This window comes from Podarcis raffonei, chromosome 15, assembly GCF_027172205.1.
Source record: "Podarcis raffonei isolate rPodRaf1 chromosome 15, rPodRaf1.pri, whole genome shotgun sequence".
In the NCBI taxonomy this organism is placed as follows: Eukaryota; Metazoa; Chordata; class Lepidosauria; order Squamata; family Lacertidae; genus Podarcis; species Podarcis raffonei.
In genome coordinates this window covers 21,860,973-21,880,801 of record NC_070616.1, presented here as the reverse complement: position 1 = coordinate 21,880,801, position 19,829 = coordinate 21,860,973, and the positions used below count along the sequence as shown (strand labels likewise).

At 44.8% G+C, this 19,829-nt stretch overlaps 1 protein-coding gene across 2 annotated transcripts in view; it reads left to right on the top strand.

Moving 5' to 3' along the window:
- Positions 1-19,829, top strand: part of JHY (junctional cadherin complex regulator) — a 35,679-nt gene that overhangs the window by 13,019 nt on the left and 2,831 nt on the right. For both annotated transcript variants that reach the window (XM_053367177.1, XM_053367178.1), the window contains exons 4-6: positions 12,382-13,055; positions 15,252-15,540; positions 18,033-18,113. In XM_053367177.1, the coding sequence (XP_053223152.1) occupies positions 12,382-13,055; positions 15,252-15,540; positions 18,033-18,113 (1,044 nt within the window). The remainder of the gene's footprint in view (positions 1-12,381; positions 13,056-15,251; positions 15,541-18,032; positions 18,114-19,829) is intronic.

The following is a 19,829-nucleotide window of genomic DNA, read 5'->3' as shown; positions in this document are numbered from 1 at the left end:
CATTAAACCACATGTAATTTGACCTTGAGTGTCCACCTGAAAGATGCACATCTAAAAGAATGTAATGTGCAAAGCAGCCTTAAGATTAGGTTATCTTGGAACAGTTAGCGGGGAAAGCTATATAAATGCTAATTATAATTATTGTTGCTACTCCCGTTGTTGTTAAATGGGTATACATCTGCGCCAGGCTGTACAAATCTGGGCTGAAGTGAATGTTTCCCTCGTTCAGATTGTATTTTCTAAAGCATCAACTTCTTTTGCAGTGCTGCCTGATTCCCTAAGAACCTGATGATGAGTTTCTTTGAGCACGAGAGCGAAGTAGCGGGGCCTATCTAGCTGAGCTGTGCTCATACCGAGTTTCTTTTCCTCCCTGTAAACCCCTTACTTCAAAGCGAGGAACATAATGTACGATTTTTTAATGGCTCTAGACCAAGGCACTCAGACTCTCTGTGCACTGTGCCTTACCTCCGTGTAAACACCTAATCAAGATTGCCTGCGCTCCAACAATAGCAGCCAAATGCAATTCGAGAACCACAAGCCTTTGAAGTCCTCCCTGCAAAGGCCGGTTTTCTAGTCCGGGATAATGACATCTCATGATTGCTGCCTTTGTTGTATCTTTTCAACAGAGAAGCAATTACGGGCCTCAATTTAACAGAATAGACATTACACAGCTTATGATGCTCAAAATGCAATTTCATTTGATCATTTTCTCAATTTGATTGGCATTAATAGAACAGTTCGCTTCCAAAAAAAAAGAAGAAGAAGAAGGAAGGAAGGAGAGTGGGTCGAAGTTCTGTCCTGTTCTTCTTTCAAAGAGATAATGCAGAAGCATGCTCTTACCTGCCCGGCGCACCGTGCGGCTTGTGGAGCTACCAAAACATTTTTTCTCCCAGCGGCAAAAATCTGTCTGTCTCCGTTTGTTCTGGAAGAGCTGAGCTCTCGGGTGGCTTCTCAATATTTCTAAACTGCCCTGTGGTGCTGTAAGGGCTGATAGGCTCAGCCATTAATTAGTACTTGGATCAATGTGACTCAGCGAGAGGATTAATTACATGAGCTGAAGACCCCTGAAAGTTATGGTTCTGAATTTCCCTTGGTTTGATATGGCTACCCAGCTGCAAAGTGCTATCTGCCTTCCTGGAGCAGCGAAGGCAAATGGGGTCAGGCCACCAATGGCTGCGCCATTGCTCCTTTTGGGTCATTCTCAGCTGCATGCTATGTTTGCTCAGCACATTATTTCTACCCATAGCAGGACCTCACTGAGCATGCTTTATATCAGGAATAGCCAACAGGGCGCCCTCCAGATATTGCCGAACTGCAACTCCCATCAGCCCCCAGCCAGCCTGGCCCAGGGCCCAGGGGTTAACAGCGGTTGTAGTCCGACAACATCTGGAGGATGGAACTCTCTCAGGACAGCACCATGGAAGGGCGTTTTGCTGTACCTAGCTTCCTTATTTATCCAGACACAAACACGTTAATTACTGTACAGCTACAGTTCAGGCAGGACCTAAATGAGAGGTGGGGGGCAGGGGACTGTAATTAATTTAGCCTCCTCCTTAGAGTGTAATGCAAAAAGGGATTGGAACAATACAAGGCTTAAAGGGCTCATTTGGTCTCGTGCTCTTAAAATAAAAAAAGAAATGCAGTGGTAATGCCTGCAATTGAAAGAGGAGTAAGGATTTGCAAGATTAATAATTAGGGGCATGTTTTAAAGGAGCAGCCAACTCATGCTGTAGATAAACAGATTGTGGCCCAAACCACCTCACAAGGGGGGGAGAGAAGGGGCAAATGTCTGTTCCCCATTCGTTGTTTGTTTAAAACATCTTCTTCCTGTTCTTCAGCCAAAAAAAAGGTTTACAGATGTCACTGATGAAATAGTCTCAACCCTCAGGCTTACAACCTAAAAGTCATGACATAAAAGGAAAAGCGACTCGGGAGGGAGAAGGGGGCAACATGTGCTGCTTCTTAGGTTGAAATCCACCCCCACCCCATTACTCTGGGCTGTGGGGCAACATAGGAAAATAGGAAGCTCCTTTATACTGAGCCAAGCCCATTGGCCATTCAGCTCAGTATTGTCTACACTGGCCGGCAGCTGCTTTCCAGGCTTTCAGATAGGAGTCTCTCCCAGACCTACCTGGGGAGGCCAGGGATTGAACCTGTTTATTTTATTTTTAACAAAATGTATATACCACCTGATTGTAAAAAGCAAGCAAACCTCTAGGCAGTTTACAACAATATAAAAGAAAACATTAAAAATTATTGGTAAAAGTTATTTTTTTAAAAAAACGGTTTGGGAAATTTTCAAAATATGATTGAAATCAGAGGTAGCGAAAAATAAATGAAGCACCTATAACTTCTGCTTATGAGTTTTTACATGCAAAGCAGATGCTGTACCACTCAGCTAAAGCCTTTCCCCTTACAGTATCCCTTCCCTTCCTTCTGCCAGCTCAGCTGGCTTTTGAATGGGCAGGAGGCATGCTTGCAGTACCTCTGCCAGCAGAGTCCGGCAGAAGGCCCTGAAATGGAGGGTTCTTAGCATGGGACTGCACCAGCTCAGAATCCGATGGATCCTGAGCTGGTCTCGCAACTGGCACTGGTCAGCATCAGACACAGTCCGGGCCTAATCACTGTGCAGTGGTAGACCTTGGGGGGTCTCAAATTTCAGTGGCACCCTAAAATTCAGTGCTCCACTGCCACTCTCCTTCCATTCTACATCATAGTTGTGGCACCCCCCTGTGGCCCCTCTGAGACTCCGTGCCCAGTGCAGCCAACCCAGTCGTGCTCCCTTGAATCCACCTCTGCACTGTGCCAGCATGGAGATGGCACAGGGATCAGGATCCATCTGCCTGCCCCAGACTTCATCACTACCACTGTTAAGTGGCCATTTTGCAGATGCAGCACAGAGCCTTGGAAGCAAGGAGTTAAGATCAGAGGTGGAGGAGAAATTCAGTTCAGTTCTCTTTCAGAGGTAAAGCCGCATCAAATTGCCATGCCCAGACTGATACTCTGCTATCCTTCGCAATTCACCCTTCACTGAATTTTGTAACACTGTTCTCCAACCAAACAACGTGTATAAAAATGCATATATTTGGGCAAATGTTGAGTGTGTGAAGGAGAGCTATCACAGGATTGGTCATCTGTTATGGATGCTTTAGTTGAGATGTTCAGGGAAGTTTTTAATGTGTGACATTTTAGTGTATTTTTGGTCTTTGTTGGAAGCCGCCCAGAGTAGCTGGGGAAACCCAGCCAGATGGGCGGGGTACAAATAATAAATTGTTGTTGTTGTTGTTGTTGTTGTTGTTGTTGTTGTGCCTGAATTGGAAGGAATTGGACTAGATGGTTCTCAGGATTCCTTCCAATGCTATGATTCTATGAATATTATTATAATTATTAATTCAACTCACAGTATATACCACCCTATACCCGGAGGCCTCAGGGCAGTTCACAACAAGACCACAACATATAAAATCAAACCAAAATCAATAACCCAATAACCCCCCCAAAAAAATCCACATTTTAAAAGGGTGTTGGATGTCAATAAGATCAACCAAAGGCCTGGTTTAAAAGGAAATTTTTTTCCTGCCTCCTAAAGGTGTGTAATGAAGGCACCAGGCAAACTTCCCTCGGGAGAGCTTTCCATAGACGGGGAGCCACCCTCCAGACCTCTTAAGGAGGAGGCACACAAAGGAGGGCCTCAGAAAATGATCTCAGGGACCGGGTAGGGAAGAGGCGGTCATGCAATTGTTGACTCTTGAATCAACATTCAAATTCAGTACTTTTCAACTGGGTCAGTTTCACCCATGAAAGTCTCTTCAGAGTGCATACCCTCCAACATTTCTCCAATGAAAATAGGGATGTTGTTGTTGCTGCTGCTGCTGCTGTTGTTGTTTTACCCCTGGAAAATAGGGACACTTGGAGGGTCTGTGAGTGTTCTGATGGATACAATAGGGGCAAGTGGTATTGTATAGGGGAGCTCTGCCCCTAATCTGTCCACATTTTTTAAAACAGTATTTCAAGAGCCCTTGTACGTATAGCTGTATCTGGCAAAGACTCTCCTCATATGATGGCTTTGAGAAAGGCCATTTCTCTCTCTTTCTTTTTTTTTAGTTGGATTGTGTGCTTGAGATTATGCTGTAACCTCTTGAACATACTGTTTTGAGTTTCCAGCTGCCCGCTCTTTAGGAGACAAGCCAAGGAGGAATGTTACACTGCAACAGTAAAGCGATGCAAGTTTTTCTTTGCTGAAAAGTGAATTTTTAATTTCCCCCCCTTTTTTCTTTTTACAACGCCACTCAATGCACCCAAGCAGGAAAGCGATGGCCAACTCACCGCTTGCCTCAGTCTCACGCCGAGACTGTAGGGCTATAAGCAAGATTTGGCTCTGCATATAAACACTAATCACTAGAGAAAAGGTCTGGCTAACAGGTTATCGTCTTGTCACCGGGAGCTGGGATTCCCTAGTGCTAAAGCTTTCACTAAAACATTCTGCTCTATATGTGACTTAATACCTACCATTAAGCAGTTATTCTGAGTGCATACACTCTGTCTCCAATGCAAGTGTTGGACACAAAGGAACCCTGGGGAGGCTGGAGGATGAAATGGAGGAGTTCAGTGCGGACAAAGATTAAATGGATTGAGAAGGGCTTTGTGCGTTACCTCTGGGGAGTCCAGCGTCTCACCTCATGAGGAGTGGCACCTGAGGCCTTAACTGGAACTTGATGAAGCTTTAACTTTCCCCCCGCAATCCATTTTGAGTTTGATGGTTCTTTAAAATGGCGAGGGAGACCTCTTAGCTCCTATTCAGACATTGACTCAGCCAGGGTCAGCACTGCCATTAGGCAAAGTGAGTCAGGCGCCTCAGGTGGCAGTTGCAGAGGGGGCGGCGAGTGAAGAGAGCTGTTTGTGTGCTACATAGCCTGCCTGTGGTCTACCTTCGCTTGCCTGTTGCCCTTGAATGAGGCCCTCTTTTATTGCCACTGTCAAAGTCAGATTCACCTGCCAGCCTGGTTGGCTTTTATATATATATGATTTTCCACAATGATAGCAAAAACCACAAAGCTGAGTGGTACACAAAAACAGAGAAAGAAAAAAAGGGGGGAAACGATAAACAGATAAACAATAACAACAAACTTAATTTTTCACAAATCCAACCTTTTAAGCATCTTAGTTGACTTCCTCAAGTCCCTCCCTTCTGAGTTTCTTTGTAGTTAAAAGTAACAGCTTTCCAATATCATTATTAAACTAAAACAATTTCCAATTATAGTCCATCTTATTCACTTTTCTTAACATTCTAAATCCCATTTATTTAATTATAGCTTAATTTAATCCTAGGCCTAGTTGTTTTCTTTCAAGTAATTTCTAGTTTTTTATGTTACAATATTTATTCAAATAATCCTTAAATTTCCTCCAGTCCTCTTGGAACTCCTCTTCTTTCTGGTTGCGGATTCTTCCAGTCAGGTCAGCTAGCTCTGAAAAGTCCATCATCTTCATCTGCCAATCAGCCTGGTTGGCTTTTGTACATGGAAACGGGGGAAGGTGCCATCCTGTCCTTTACATGGAGGAGCAAAACACCTTGGACAAGCCCAGAAGCAGCCGATTGAACTTTTGCCCTCATCACCCCGAACCTAAAGCAATGTTTGATGTGGGCACAGAACAGAAGTCCATTCCCCCAAAGGCCAGATCAGGCAGTTCTACCCCTAGGGGGGGAAAGGTGAGCTTAAGATAGGAACACAAGGGGAGCTTGCGGGATCAGGCCAATGACCCATCTAGTCCAGCATCCTGTCCCCTTGGTGGCCAATCAGATGCCTGTGGGGAACCTGAAAACGGGGCCTGAGTGCAGCAGCTGATATTCAGAGGAGTGCCTATGACAGAGGAGGCACAATGCTGGTATGATTCAGACTCTTCCAATATGGACGTTTGCATAAAGAACACACAGAGCACACGTTAATTTTCATGGCACAGTGGCAGAAGCAGCATACCCTCCTCCCGATGCCTCAGACCAGTCCTCGATTTGCTTCATCTTGTTGCCTTTTCTAAACACAAGTGTTACATCTCTTCTGTTGGAGAATTAAAGGAACTTTGGCTCATCAGTTATACCAGGGCAGGTTGTAGCTCAGTAGTAAGGCATTCGCTTGTATACAGAAAGTCCCAGATTCAACCAGTGAGATCTCAGGGTAGGGCAGGGAAAGGCTGCCAGTCAGTGTGGACAATATTGAGCTGCGTGGACCACTGGTCTCACTCGCTATAAGGCAGATTCCTATGTTCCTCTGATTAAATTTGCACATGGGCAAAATGAAGAGTTCTGAAGCAGCTTCCTTCTTTATTTTTAGATGATCACATATGTGTCATTTAGTAAGCATCATCTTCAAAGAGGCATGTTCTCTTTTATGGATGAATATGAAGAATTTCCCTCTTTTTCTTTTTCTTTTTTCTTTGGAGTCCTCTGTTTTTTTTAAAATATATATATTTATTAAGATTTTCAAATTTAATACAATAAAAAAGAATCAAAAAGGAAAAAGCAAAAAAGATTAAAAACACATAATGTTCACAATAGCTATTTTTCAATAACATATTTCCCTGACCTCCTCATACCTCCCTTTCTTGTATTCCAGTTCAAATTGTTAATTCAGCAAATCCTTATCCATAATTTTTAACCTATTTCTATACTTAATTTAACATATTATTATTTTACTTTTTCTCTTTCATCCATTTCCTCAATTTATTTTTGCTAACCTTATTTTCATTTAATTTAGTTCATTTTTAAAAACCAATTTTACCTTATCCAAACTTAAACATCAATACTTATACATCAATACACATTCTTAAAACATTCTTTCTAAAGTCGACCCAAATTCCCTTCCACGATTTTCCCAATTTTCATACACATTACAAAAACAAAATAAAAACAAAACACATTATAATTATGTACCCTTTGGATTCCCAAACCCCACCCCCCCTTTCCCAGTTTCAGTCCCCAACAAATGTCCATCAGTCTTAATCTAGTATTAGCCTGGAGATCTCACATCCGAGGCTCTTAATTCTCTCTCAATTCCTCTCTGCCGGTTTTTTTGATAGTCCTTAAAATTAAACACCAAATCTTGGAGAAGCTCCTTCAGGATCCATGTTTCTTCCAACCAGTCCTCCATACTTAAAAGTGGAGCCCAAATCTTGTTTCTTACTCCTTTCAAGTCCAAATGTCCCCGAGGCTCCAACCTCCACCTTAAGCAAATTTGTAATCCTTAGGTCTTCAGATCTCCACATAAGGAGATCTCTCCTTTTTTCAATCTCCAATTCAGGCCAGATTTTCCACATCAAGTTCTTATTTTCCTTCATTACCATCATGTCAGACCTCAAGTCCTCCTTCATCATCTGCAGAATTACAGCTCCTCCTTCCTTTTCTTCAGGGACAACATATGTCTCCTTCTCCAAATTCTCAAAGTTGTCAAGTTTCTCTTTCTGTTCAGTTGAATAAACTTCCTGATTCAAATCCTTATCAGATTCAATGATATTGTTTACAGTTGAGTCCAGAGTTGTAACATTTATAGCCAAAACATCAATTTGGCCTTGTAACTTTCCCAAGAGAACAAAGACTCTGTCCAATTCAGCCTGAATTCTCCCTCCTCCAGCCATTCTTGTAATGTCCCAAAACCCCCTCTAGAGGGATTTTGGTTTCTTAATATTCATTCCAGTTCAAATCCAAAAATCCAGTTAGTTTGTATTAGTTCTTCCTTGTTTTCAACAAATTGTAACAAAATTGTAACAGATATAACCAGCAGAAGCAACAGAAACAAAGTTCTCTTTTTCCGTCTTGACAGCTAATTTGACAGCTGTCAAACTCTTTAGTACCTCATCAACAGGCTCTCTTGCGGAACACTCCAGGGTCCAGGAGGGTGGCACTTCAGCTTCCAAAATTAGCTTTTTATCCTCCAGCAAGATTTCTTATACTGCCAAACCTTGAAATTAAAGTCTTTTACCAAAGAAGGAAAAAAGAGGTTCTCTCGACCTTAGTTAGCAGGTCCTTGCTTTAACTTGTTTACAAGACGGGGAGGCAGACTTCCTTTTTACACCTGCCCCGATCGTGCCTAATTCTTAAAAAAAAAATTCTTTACAGTTCCAATTTCCGTAGTACTCACGGGTTGTTACTTTTAGAATCCAATTGTTCACAAGAAGAAGTCAGCGCTCTCCGACCATGGCAATGCGGCTTCACTCCGCAGGAGAAGCAGTCGACTCTCAGCACCGCGCCGCTCACCCCGTCCCCCGTTCCGAAGCCTTTAAAAAGGCTCCTTCGCAGGTCGGGGGCGCAAATGGTGCCCGCCGAGTCACCAGGTTCACAGGCTTCACCGCCTGTGATTTTTGAGGGTCCCCGCGTCGCCGCAGCGGCAAGACCCAATCCTGCGGAGCCGATTCCCTCCGGAGCTCAGAGGGAATCCGCCATTAGTCGATGGCGCTAACCCGGAAGTCCTTCTCTATCTGGAGCCTCTATTAAGGTCCAGGGATTGCATACTCCTGGGGGTGTTAGATGGTTAATGGAGGGCCCTGGGTAGAAGACAGGGAAAAGTACATCTTCCAGGGTGAGGGGCTGGGAAGGGAAAGGAAAGGTCCCAGCTGAGAGCTGGGAGGAGCTGCTATCCCTCTGTGGATGGTAAGGGCTAAGAATTACTAAGAGGAGTCTGTACTTTACTTTTTCTATTTGCATTTTTTGTAGCTCCTATTTTATTGTATGATGAAAAACTTTAATAAAAATCTCCAAGAAAAAAAGATTTGCCTTTTAACATGGCACTGACCATCTGTCAGTTTTACAACTGCTAGGTCGCCCTGACCTAACCACTGTGATCCACACGACGGTCACTTCCAGGCTTGATTATTGTAACTCACTCTACGTGGGGCTGCCCTTGAGACTTACCCAGAAACTCCAGCAGGTGCAGAATGCCGCAGTGAGACTCTTCATGGGGTCCTTGCCGCGGGAGCACATTCACCCGGTGCTATACCAGCTGCACTGGCTCACGGTGGAGTACAGGATCAGGTTTAAGATGCTGGTTAAAAGCCCTATACAGCCTAGGACCCTCATACCTACGGGACCGCCTCTCCTGGTATGTCCCACAGAGGACATTACGGTCTTCAAATAAAAACATATTGGAGATCCTGGGCCACAGGGAGGTTAGGCTGGCCTCAACCAGAGCCAGGGCTTTTTCTGCTGTGGCCCCGATCTGGTGGAACGCTCCATCACAAGAGACTAGGGCCCTGCAGGACTTGACATCTTTCCGTAGGGACTGCAAGACAGAGCTGTTCCACCAGGCCTTTGGCCAAGGCACACTCTGACCCCCCTCCTTCTGTAATCCTCATAGAACTCTAGCCCAATGGTTGCCATTAATTTGATTCTGAATTGATTTTAGAATGTATTTCAATTAATTGACTGTGATTTTATGTAAACTCTGCTATTTTTATTGTTGTTAGCTGCTCTGAGCCTGGCTTTGGCTGGGGATGGCGGGATATAAATAAAATATTATTATTATTATTATTATTATTATTATTATTATTATTATTATTATTTACTAAAAAGGAGGATTAAGAATCTGCTGACTGATTAATTAATTAAGTTTGAAAGAAGTAAAATAGTTTATTAGTCTAACATTGTTTGGTCTAATGTTGCTGTTTGGTAATTTTGGCATAATAGATTTGTTACTTTTCAGGGTGCCCCAAGACTTCATTTTTTTAACACTGGTGTTTTTGCACTTACAATTTATCCCCGAGTCTTCTTCATTTTAGTGTCAGGCCTCCTTAGGGAGGAGGGTGTTTGTTTCTACGGAAGATTGTACCAACACATTGCTGCCTTGTTTATTTTAGGATGCAGTAGAGCACAAGTGACTGATGCAGAAAAAATGTAAAACTCTTCTGAAATTGAATTATTATTATTTTTCAATTTCACATTTTTTTCCCTGAGCCTGCAAGCACTGTGCTGGAAGGCAGGCAGGAAGGGAGCAGTCCTTGAACTTTAAGATGACCGCTTACCACACATACACTTACCGTAATTTGTCCTGGACAAACAAAATCCAATTTGCTTCTTTTTCATGAAGTAATCGTTTTCTGCTTGTAACATATGTAGTTCGCATGAGCTGATAATCTTGCAAATGTTCCTGTGCAGAACCATTAGATGCAAAAATGCCATGCAGTGATTGCTTACTACTAGTACGTTTCCGAGCACGATTCAAAGTGTTGGTGCTGACCTTTAAAGCCCTAAACGGCCTCGGTCCTGTATACCTGAAGGAGCGTCTCCACCCCCATCGTTCAGCCCGGACACTGAGATCCAGCGCCGAGGGCCTTCTGGCAGTTCCCTCATTGCGAGAAGTGAGGCTACAGGGAACCAGACAGAGGGCCTTCTCAGTAGTGGCGCCCGCCCTGTGGAACGCCCTCCCATCAGATGTCAAAGAGATAAATAATTACCTGACATTCAGAAGACATCTTAAGGCAGCCCTGTTCAGGGAAGTTTTTAATATGTAACGCTGTACTGTTTTTAACACTGATTGGGAGCCGCCCAGAGTGGCTGGGGAAACTCAGCCAGATGGGCGGGGTATAAATAATAAATTATTATTATTATTATTATATACTTGTGTAATACTTGAGGTATACACAGCGGTTAAAGCTTGTTTACATGGTACTTGGAGGGAAGGCGGATGCCTTCATTTTGACTCTGGATCGAATGCAGCCAAGGTCATGAGCAAAGCATGCATTCTTTTTTTTATATATATTTATTAGCTTTTCACAGATTATAAAGACACAAATCACAACAAAAAACATAAACACACACAAAACACACAAAACACCACATGTATAATTTCAAACCCTTTTTTCATAAAAGATTTTCCCGACCTCCTCATACCTCCCCTTACTGCATTCCAATCCCTAATTAATTTTGATCAACAAATCCTTCCCTAATTTCTAATAAATAAATTTTAACCTTTCTTTTCATATTACATAATGGTTACAGCATTCAACCTCATATTTTCCAAATCCACAACGTCTCAGCATTCCACAATTTTACAATGTTTCTTAAGATAGTCTTTAAATTTTTTCCATTCTTCTTCCGCTGTCTCTTTTCCCTGGTCTCGGATTCTGCCGGTCATCTCTGCCAGTCTCATATAGTCTATAACTTTCATCTGCCATTCTTCCACGGTGGGTGCAAAGCATGCATTCTTGACAAGCTATGTTGCTAACTCTTTTGAAGATTGAGGCACCGAGGAATATTAGGGCGAGAGGGTTCATCAGTATTATCACAATTCCAAATTTTAACAGGCAGTAGTAAAGTTGGCCAAGCCTGCTCTTGACCTGATGTTTCAAAGCAATGAGTCCTTGAGCACCTCAACTTTATTTAAGGTCATAGAGTTCCACTCTCCCTATCTACCTCAGTCACAAGGTCTATGAGTCTTCCCCTCATTCCTGTTTGGATTCAACTACAGCCACTTTGCCCATATCCCAGCGGGTAAAGGGACCCCTGACCATTAGGTCCAGTCCCGGACGACTCTAGGGTCGCGGCGCTCATCTTGCTCTTTATTGGCCAAGGGAGCCAGCGTACAGCTTCCGGGTCATGTGGCCAGCATGACTAAGCCACTTCTGGCGAACCAGAACAGCGCATGGAAACGCTGTTTACCTTCCCGCTGGAGTGGTACCTATTTATCTACTTGCACTTTAACGTGCTTTCAAACTGCTAGGTGGGCAGGAGCAGGGACCGAGCAATGGGAGCTCACCCCATCGCGGGGATTCAAACCGCTGACCTTCTGATTGGCAAGTCCTAGGCTCTGTGGTTTAACCCACAGCGCCACCTGCGTCCCATCCCAGTGGCTAGGCATGGTTTTATATGAGTGTTCGTCTATTTGTATTCTATTTCTTTTTATTCGCTTATCCTCATCAAGAGCTTCTCCCATTTCATCACTACAACCTGAGAGATGGTAGATTGTCCTAAAGCCATCCAACTAGCCTCTTGGCTGACCAGAGATTTGGACCCGGGTCTCCCTGACTCACTTCCAAAACTCTCTCCACTATAACACATTGGTATCAAATTTTATTTGATAGGTACATGCACAAAAAGGCCCCATCGCCATCCAGGTTTAGGGCAGCTGTTGCATATAGTGTGGCAGCCTGCATGGTATAGCAGTTAGTGTGTTGGACTAGCACTGGGTTCCAAATCCCCACTATGCTGTGGCGTTTTCACTGGGTCAGTCATGCTCTCTAAGCCTAACCCACATAGCAATCCCTCCCTTGGAGAGGCTGGGATAAAGATGTCATAATAAAGAAGCGTCACTTGTGTTGCTTGCCAGCATTTTCAAAACATGATTCTTCATGAATGCAATATATATTGAGTTTCACGATAACTTTGTTTGCTTGTTTTAGGCTCACCCATACCAGTGGCCCGGGACGGGCAGAACAGACCCAAGCCAAGCTGCACCCCCAAAAGAAAGCTCTCTCCAGCATCCATTGGGAGCCCAAGTAGAACTAAGAAGCCAGTATGGTGGATGTCACAATCTGTTAGAATTTGAGAACGCTTGTGCAGATTCCAGCTCTTATAGAGAAGTGCCTGATTTGGAGCAGGACGCCAGACGTCCATTGCATCACAGGTTGCATCCAAATCCATTTGCCACTCCTTCAGCTGCCAAGAGGTCTGGTCAGGACAGCCCGTTCTCTCCAGACTCGGCCAATGTTGTTCATCGGGATGGCAAGCAAAATTCCATGAACTTGACCTTTGCTAGGAATCCTCTTCAGCCAAGCTCCTACCAGAACTTCACAGGGTTTCCTTCACCAAGTACTGGTGAAAAGAAGAAGAAATACCAATGTGATCCTGAAAACGCTTCTGGGTCCCACCACCAGTATCCCTATAGGCGTACAGTTTCAGAGCCTCGGTCTACCGCCAGACATGGCAAGTGTTGGAACCTCATAGGGCACAAGAGCTTTTCAGATGCCTACAATGCTAATCTTCAACAGCCTGTAAACGGAGAAGTTTTGTCTTGGAACCCCAGACAGATTTATACAAAGAAGACCCTCGGCAGCTATGTTTCTGGTAACTCAGAGTAAGGATGCAGGATAATCAATATTATTAAAAGAGTCAGAGAATCAGGAGAGCATTGTAGATATATACAGGGCTGTCTTAAGCATATCCGGTGCCATGGTGAAAAGATCCCTCTGGCGCCCCCTGGCAACTCCGAAACAAGGGACGGGGTGGTAGAAAATGTCCTCTGCCTCCCCCACCGCCCCGATCCCTGCCGTGGCAGCGGCGATTAAGCAGGAAAATGTGCTGGCAGACATGCTCTCTGGCTTTGGGGCACCTGAGAAGGCAGCCCAGGAAGGCTACGCACCACCTTTTGCCAGGAAGCAGGAGGAGGACAGCGACAGGGAGCAGGGCAGTCTTTAGCAGATGCAGAGGCTTGGGAGGGAAGTTTCCACCCTAAGCCTCTGCAGGGGTCGCTCTCCTCCTGCAGAGGCTTGGGAAGGAAGCTGCATGCCCGCCAGCCATATAGTTGGTGGGGTGCAGCTGGCGGGCATGCAGGGAAAGGGGAGGCTGCCGGCAAAGCCGAGCAGCTCCCCCACTCGCTAGGGCGCCCCTGAGAGGCCAGCGTCCTGGTGCAACGAACCCCTAACACCAATGGGAAAGACGGCTCTGGATATATAGCTAGTATTTGCTCATTTTCTCTTGATTTGTGCCTGAAATTGCCATGAATACGGACTGTGGTCCCCAATTAGCACATAACAGATACTAACTTTTCCGCCATATTGCCCATGTTTTTACCTATACAATTGTCTTGCAAATACCTCTCATCCACTGTAAGAGCTTTTTTCTAAAAAAATATTTTGTTGTGCTGCTTCTAGCATTCAGCATGCATCTTCATCTCTCTTTCACACATACACACACACAGGCTTTGTTATCCCACTTAGCAGCCAGTGGAGTGAGTGGAGTAGCGGGGAAGGCTCACTCATTTGTTTTACAGCACAGAGAAACTTATTTGGTTATGCTATCTCATGGTACTTAACTAGCCAGCCAAAGCCGTCACCTTGACAAAGGAACTGGTTTGGCAAGCTTGATCTTATACATTCTACCCCACCAAATACAGGATTGCAGGTTCTGAAAGGGATTACATCCAGACTGACCTCCCAACTCATAGCAGCTTTTTGTTTTTCCAACCAGCTGTCGTCTTAACAGGCTGCTTATTTCCACACTCCACTGCAATATATATCATGGAATCATAGAATCCTAGAGCTGGAAGGGACCCCAGAGGTCACCTTGTCCAACCTCCTTCAGTGCAGGAATCTTAACTCAAGCATCCATGACAGGTGGCCATCCAACCTCTGTCTTAAAATCTCCATTGAAGGAGAGTCCACCACCTTCTAAAGAAGTCTGTTTCACTGTCAAACAGCTCTTACTGTCAGGAAGTTCTGATGGAATCTCCTTTCTTGCAGTTGAAGCCATCAGTTCAGATTCTACCCTCTGGAGCAGCAGAAAACTATGCTTACTCCACCTTCCATATGACAGGCCTTTAAATAGTTGAAGATGGTTATCATATCTTCTCTTAGACTCCTCTTTTCCAGGCGAAACATACCCAAGTCCCTCAACTGTTCCTCATAAGGCTTGGTTTCCAGACCCTTGGTCATCTTGGTTGCCCTCCTCTGCCCACGTTCCAGCTTGTCAATATATTTCTTAATCTGTGGTGCCCAGAACTAGACAAGGTACTCTGCATGGGGTCTGACAAAGGCAAAATAGGGTGGTACTGTTGCTATACCTTACCCAACTCCCAACGCATATGACTACCTAGGTAAAGGTAAAGGTACCCCTGACCATTAGGTCCAGTCGTGGACTACTCTGGGGTTGCGGCGCTCATCTTGCTCTATAGGCCGAGGGAGCCAGCGTTCATCCACAGACAGTTTTTTACGGGTCATGTGGCTAGCATAACTAAGCCACTTCTGGTGAACCAGAGCAGCGCACGGAAACACCGTTTACCTTCCCGCCGGAGCGGTACCTATTTATCTACTTGCACTTGACGTGCTTTCAAACTGCTAGGTGGGCAGGAGCTCACCCCATCGCGGGGATTCAAACCGCCGACCTTCTGATCAGCAAGCCCTAGGTTCTGTGGTTTAGACCACAGCGCCACCCACGTCCCTATATGACTACCTAGATAGGTCTAAAAATGATTCTCACCCCGCTGCTGTTTTCCATGGTCTTCCTTTTTACTTTGTTTCCTTTTGCTTCCCTTTTCCTGCTCTTCTTCCTTGAGGCTGTCCCATCCACCTGCTCACACCCCTGTAAGAGCCCTTTCCCCAGCCACCCGGCTCATCCAGGCGGCAGAGCGGCATCACCGAGAAATCTCTCAGCTGGCAGATGATCACCTCGCTGTGAGCCAGTTCACGGCCATGTTTCCTCCCATTATACAGAGGGGAGAGAGCGACTCGCAACTCAACATGGAGAGCTGTGAACAGACCCGCCAGCCCATTCTGAGCCGCAGCAATTCCGAAGGCTACTTGATTCAGATGGAAAAGCAGAAGGAGAGGAAGGAGAACAGGAAGGTAAGCTAGGAAGAGCATCAAGCAGAGCAGGGGTGGGTGGAAGCAGGCCTGTGGTCTCCTAGTGTTTTGTGATAGATCTGCAAGGAATTCTGCCTCTCAGTTCCTTGAGCAACAATGAAAAAGATCCTGATCACCTCCTTCTGAATCAGTGGTTCCCACCTTTAAGAGAGGATTGTGTGTTTCCTTTTCTCTTTGTTTCTCCGTTTTTGTTTTAATTTAGATTACTTTCTTTTGTCTTATTGCATTACCAAAAAAAAAAGCTTTAATAATGTCTTACCAAAAATAAATTAATCAGTGGTTCCCTAAGTAGATGGTAGCACCGGGGGGGGGGGGCAGGCAGTTACCTAGCGGGGCACAGGATGTATAAATGACTATCAAGCTTTGAGAAGCTGGTTTTACCAGAGCAAGTACACCAGTTGTTTGTTTGTTTGTTTGTTTGTTTGTTTGTTTGTTTGTTTAATAAAGCTAAATACCGTAGATTCCGGCGTATTAGGTGACTGGGCGTATTAGATGACCCCCCAAATTGGCAGCTGCCAATTTGGGGGTTCGTCTTATAAGCCCAGTCGCCTAATATGCTGGGCAGCTCCGCGCCAGGAGGAAGCCGCCCAGTGAAGCCAGCTTAGCATTGCTGGGCAGCTTTGCCAGGCAGCTTCCTCCCGGTGCGGAGGCCACTGCCCACTGCTGCTGCTTCCAAAGCAGGCTCCCGGTGTATAAGACGACCCCTGACTTTTTAACCTGTTTTCCGGGGTTAAAAAGTCGTCTTATACGCCAGAATCTACGGTAGTTTTAATTGGAAATTATTACTGTTTTGAATTTTGAGTTAGTATCTTCCTTAGTGGAAGGCACTGAGGAGGAGTTTATGGACGCAAAGGGACAGCGGCCCCAAAAAACTTTGGAAACCACTGTGCTTACCAATCCATTTGCCACTTCTTCCTGCTGCCGCGTTATGAGATCTGTCATACAGAAGGATGCAGGGGGCAGTTTCACCTTTAAGCTGTTGGATCCGTAAAATGGTTTCAAACACAGCCATTTATATACATCAGCAGGAAGCCAGGCTGCAAGTCCGAGAGGGAACCATTACCCTTGCCATGCCCATTTTGCTCCTCAATATACCCACCCCGCTTCCCAAGGAAAATAAACCGAAACCCATCGGATGCTACAGGATTCCTGAAGCTCAGATATTCTCACAACAAACTTAACCAGGGTCCCAGTTCACTACAGCTTTGATTTTGTGGTTCCTTTTCTCAACAGCATGTCCAGACTCCATGCAGTAACAATTACATCCTGAAACTGGGACAGGACGATTTTGAAAAATATCCTCATGCACCCATGACAAATTGTAATGTTTAAGAAGCTGGCTTCTGGCCCCAGAGCAGACAGGCTAAGCTGAAATAATTGTCCATGAGTGATGACTCAGATGGCTCTTTGTGGATTGCTGCTTCACTGCCCCTAAGAAGGGGGTTAGCTGGATTAGAACCATAACTGCAGGGCAGATTTCCTTCCCTTTCTCTTCCTCCATATCCAGACTATCATCTTTTGTTTCCTTTTTTGGAAATCGGTCTTAACACGCAGGCTTCTGAAGAATTTCACAGAGGGTTGCCATTCATAATGCAACCTGGCCCCCAACTTTTGAGAAGTTCTCCTTGCTTGCTTGCTGGAAATGTTTACATTTTTCTCAAAGACAGCCACAACAACACCAAGTTGTGAAAATGATCCTTGACAGAAAGGGATATCAGTTTCTAATTCTAGTTTTCCTTATCAAGCTTCTGGCCCAAGTCTTCCTTTTCCCCCAGCCTGTGGGTGGGACTCTCACAGCCAAATTCTCTGGGGCTATTTTGCTGGATGCTTCAGAGCAAACAGAAATTTGTATCTCGGCAGTTAAAGTTGTGTGTTGCAAGTGAGAGCCCAGACACGCTCACCAGAAAACCTAAAAGTAAGAACCCCCTTCCTATTGCAGTTCCTGAGTTTGCAATTGGGCCTATGCAGCAAATTCAGAGCCTTCCTGTCAACGCTTGGGTTGTCTTTGGCTCAGCTGAGTTGTCACAGGAAGCTACTGTTTCCCATACAGGAGGAAGTTATCACAAGGAGCTCATGTGTCATACCTTGTCCTCCTCTTGTGCATGCCAGAGGAAATCAAAAGCTTTATTCCAGTCCTGAACAAACCACAGTTTCTCTTAATGTTCCCAAACTCAAGGAACTGTGGCTTGTTTATGCTCTAGTTAGTGAAAGCAAACCAGGATCAAAGCAAAGTTTCAGGTGCTCACTTGTTCACTAACTCGAGTTTCAACCAACCACAGTTTCACGAGTTTGAATGTCATGGGGAATATCTTCAAGGCCCCTCTCCAGTTGTTGTTGTTTTTCCTGCTCTTCCTGTGGTCATTATTGATCCTTGCAGTCCTGGTTAAATAAGTCTTCTAACAATGAATGGTGGAGGTCTTTGCCTTTTGCTCAGAAAGCAAAACTTCATCCCAACATCCCAACTCTCTGCTTAGAGTTCCAGGACAAAAGGCTACATGAAGATGGACCTCAAGCTTGGAGGCCTTGGACCTGACTATGAAACCATCAAAGAGAAAGTAAGCAGCATGCATGGCAATAAAAAAAATAAAAAAAATTTTTGCACATCTTGCAACTGCCCTGCAGTGGGCACAACAACAGGTGCAATATTATTGTTGTTAATATTAATATATTTAATATTGGGCGGTATCCAATGCTCCCCTTCCACTAGAACAAGTGATGTACACTATCAGAATGGACCTCTCCTCTCCCCTGAAGCCTCTGGTGTGCTTCCAAAATCGGCTCTGGAGGGACGAAAGGAAACACAAATGCTACTAGGCCAGCAGAACTCCACCAGTGCTACTTTGGATACAGGCTGTTGTTGTTGTTACTGATACTGCTACTACTATATTTTTAATTGATTTGTTAATTTATTAGATTTGTTACCCGCCCTTCACCACTAGCTCCTAGGGCAAGTCACAACAATGTAAAAACGCAGTATTAAAATCAGTTAAATCAACTTACAATCAGAAAAATTGGGATGGGGGTAGCCTAAGGTGCCTGTCCCTTTCCCTCCCCCTTCCCCCAAGGAAGCACAGTCCTGGTGAGACCCCAGCCACCCCCACTGTCTTCATTTTCCTGGAGGCATCTATACCTTTAAATTAGCACCTGCAAATGGTACACAAATTTGTACTCTGGGGCTGTTCCCGAATGAATCCTTTGTGTTATGTAGCAGCATCCCTGAGGGACAATGAATTTGAAATTGGGGGCAGTGGAGGTTTTTAAAGTCGGGAATGGTGTGGAGACTTGGACTCCCATCATCCCTCATCAATGGCAATTATGTCTGGGGCTGATGCGGACTGGAGTCCCCAAAACATCTTGGTGGGGGCAGCCTGAGGGAATCTAGACTAGATGATCTGCTCCCATCCATCCCTGTGGTTCTCTTTGTTCTTCCTGACCCAAAGAAACAGAGGTGGGGGCAGGGGCAGACACTGTGTGCTCCGAACTCAGGCGCATTCAAAATAGATCATATTTTCAATCTGCCGTTTTCTTTGCCCTTTGGCAAAGGTATCCATTAGTCGATACTCACCTGTGGAGAATTCCAATTGCAGATAAGTACACCCAAGTTTATTCTCTTCCGGCTGGTTCAAGTGTGCATTACTTTAATGCAATTGAGCTGCCCTTGCGAATTCAGATGGCCTGGCTTTATTGCAGAAGGGAGGAAAATGAAAGTAAACACAGCAGAGCAAATGTAGCCGTAGAGTAGCTGAATGCACATTAGGCCCTGTTAAGAAACATCAGGTGCTGCTGGACCAAAGAAGAAGATGGAGCCAATCATCCAAGAAAGGGCCTGAAAGAAGCCTCTTTTCTCCCCCTTTACCGGAGATGATTTTGTAAGATGCTCTGAGCAGATAGATGGGAGAACATAATCCTGGCTGCCCTTCCACCCTACTGATAAGACAACAGTGATATAGCATTTGCAGTCTAGGAGAGCACCGCGGGGTGTAGCAGTGGGGGAAATAATTCAGCAGACAGCACCGGTCCAGAGTACTTTAAAAGCTGCTTTGATTCCTTTGGCCTTGTGTGTGAAATGAAGCAGATTGGACAGCTGAAATGGGAATAAATGCAGAAATCCATAGCTACACATACAGCCTTCGTGAAACCATGAGGTTTTGTCTCTCCATAAAATTACGTGTCAAGCATAAAATGCCATTCTGGTATGACTAGGGCCACAATGATGTTTTATCGTGTTTTTAATATTTTTTGTTGTGGTGGTGGTTGTTGTTATAGTTGTT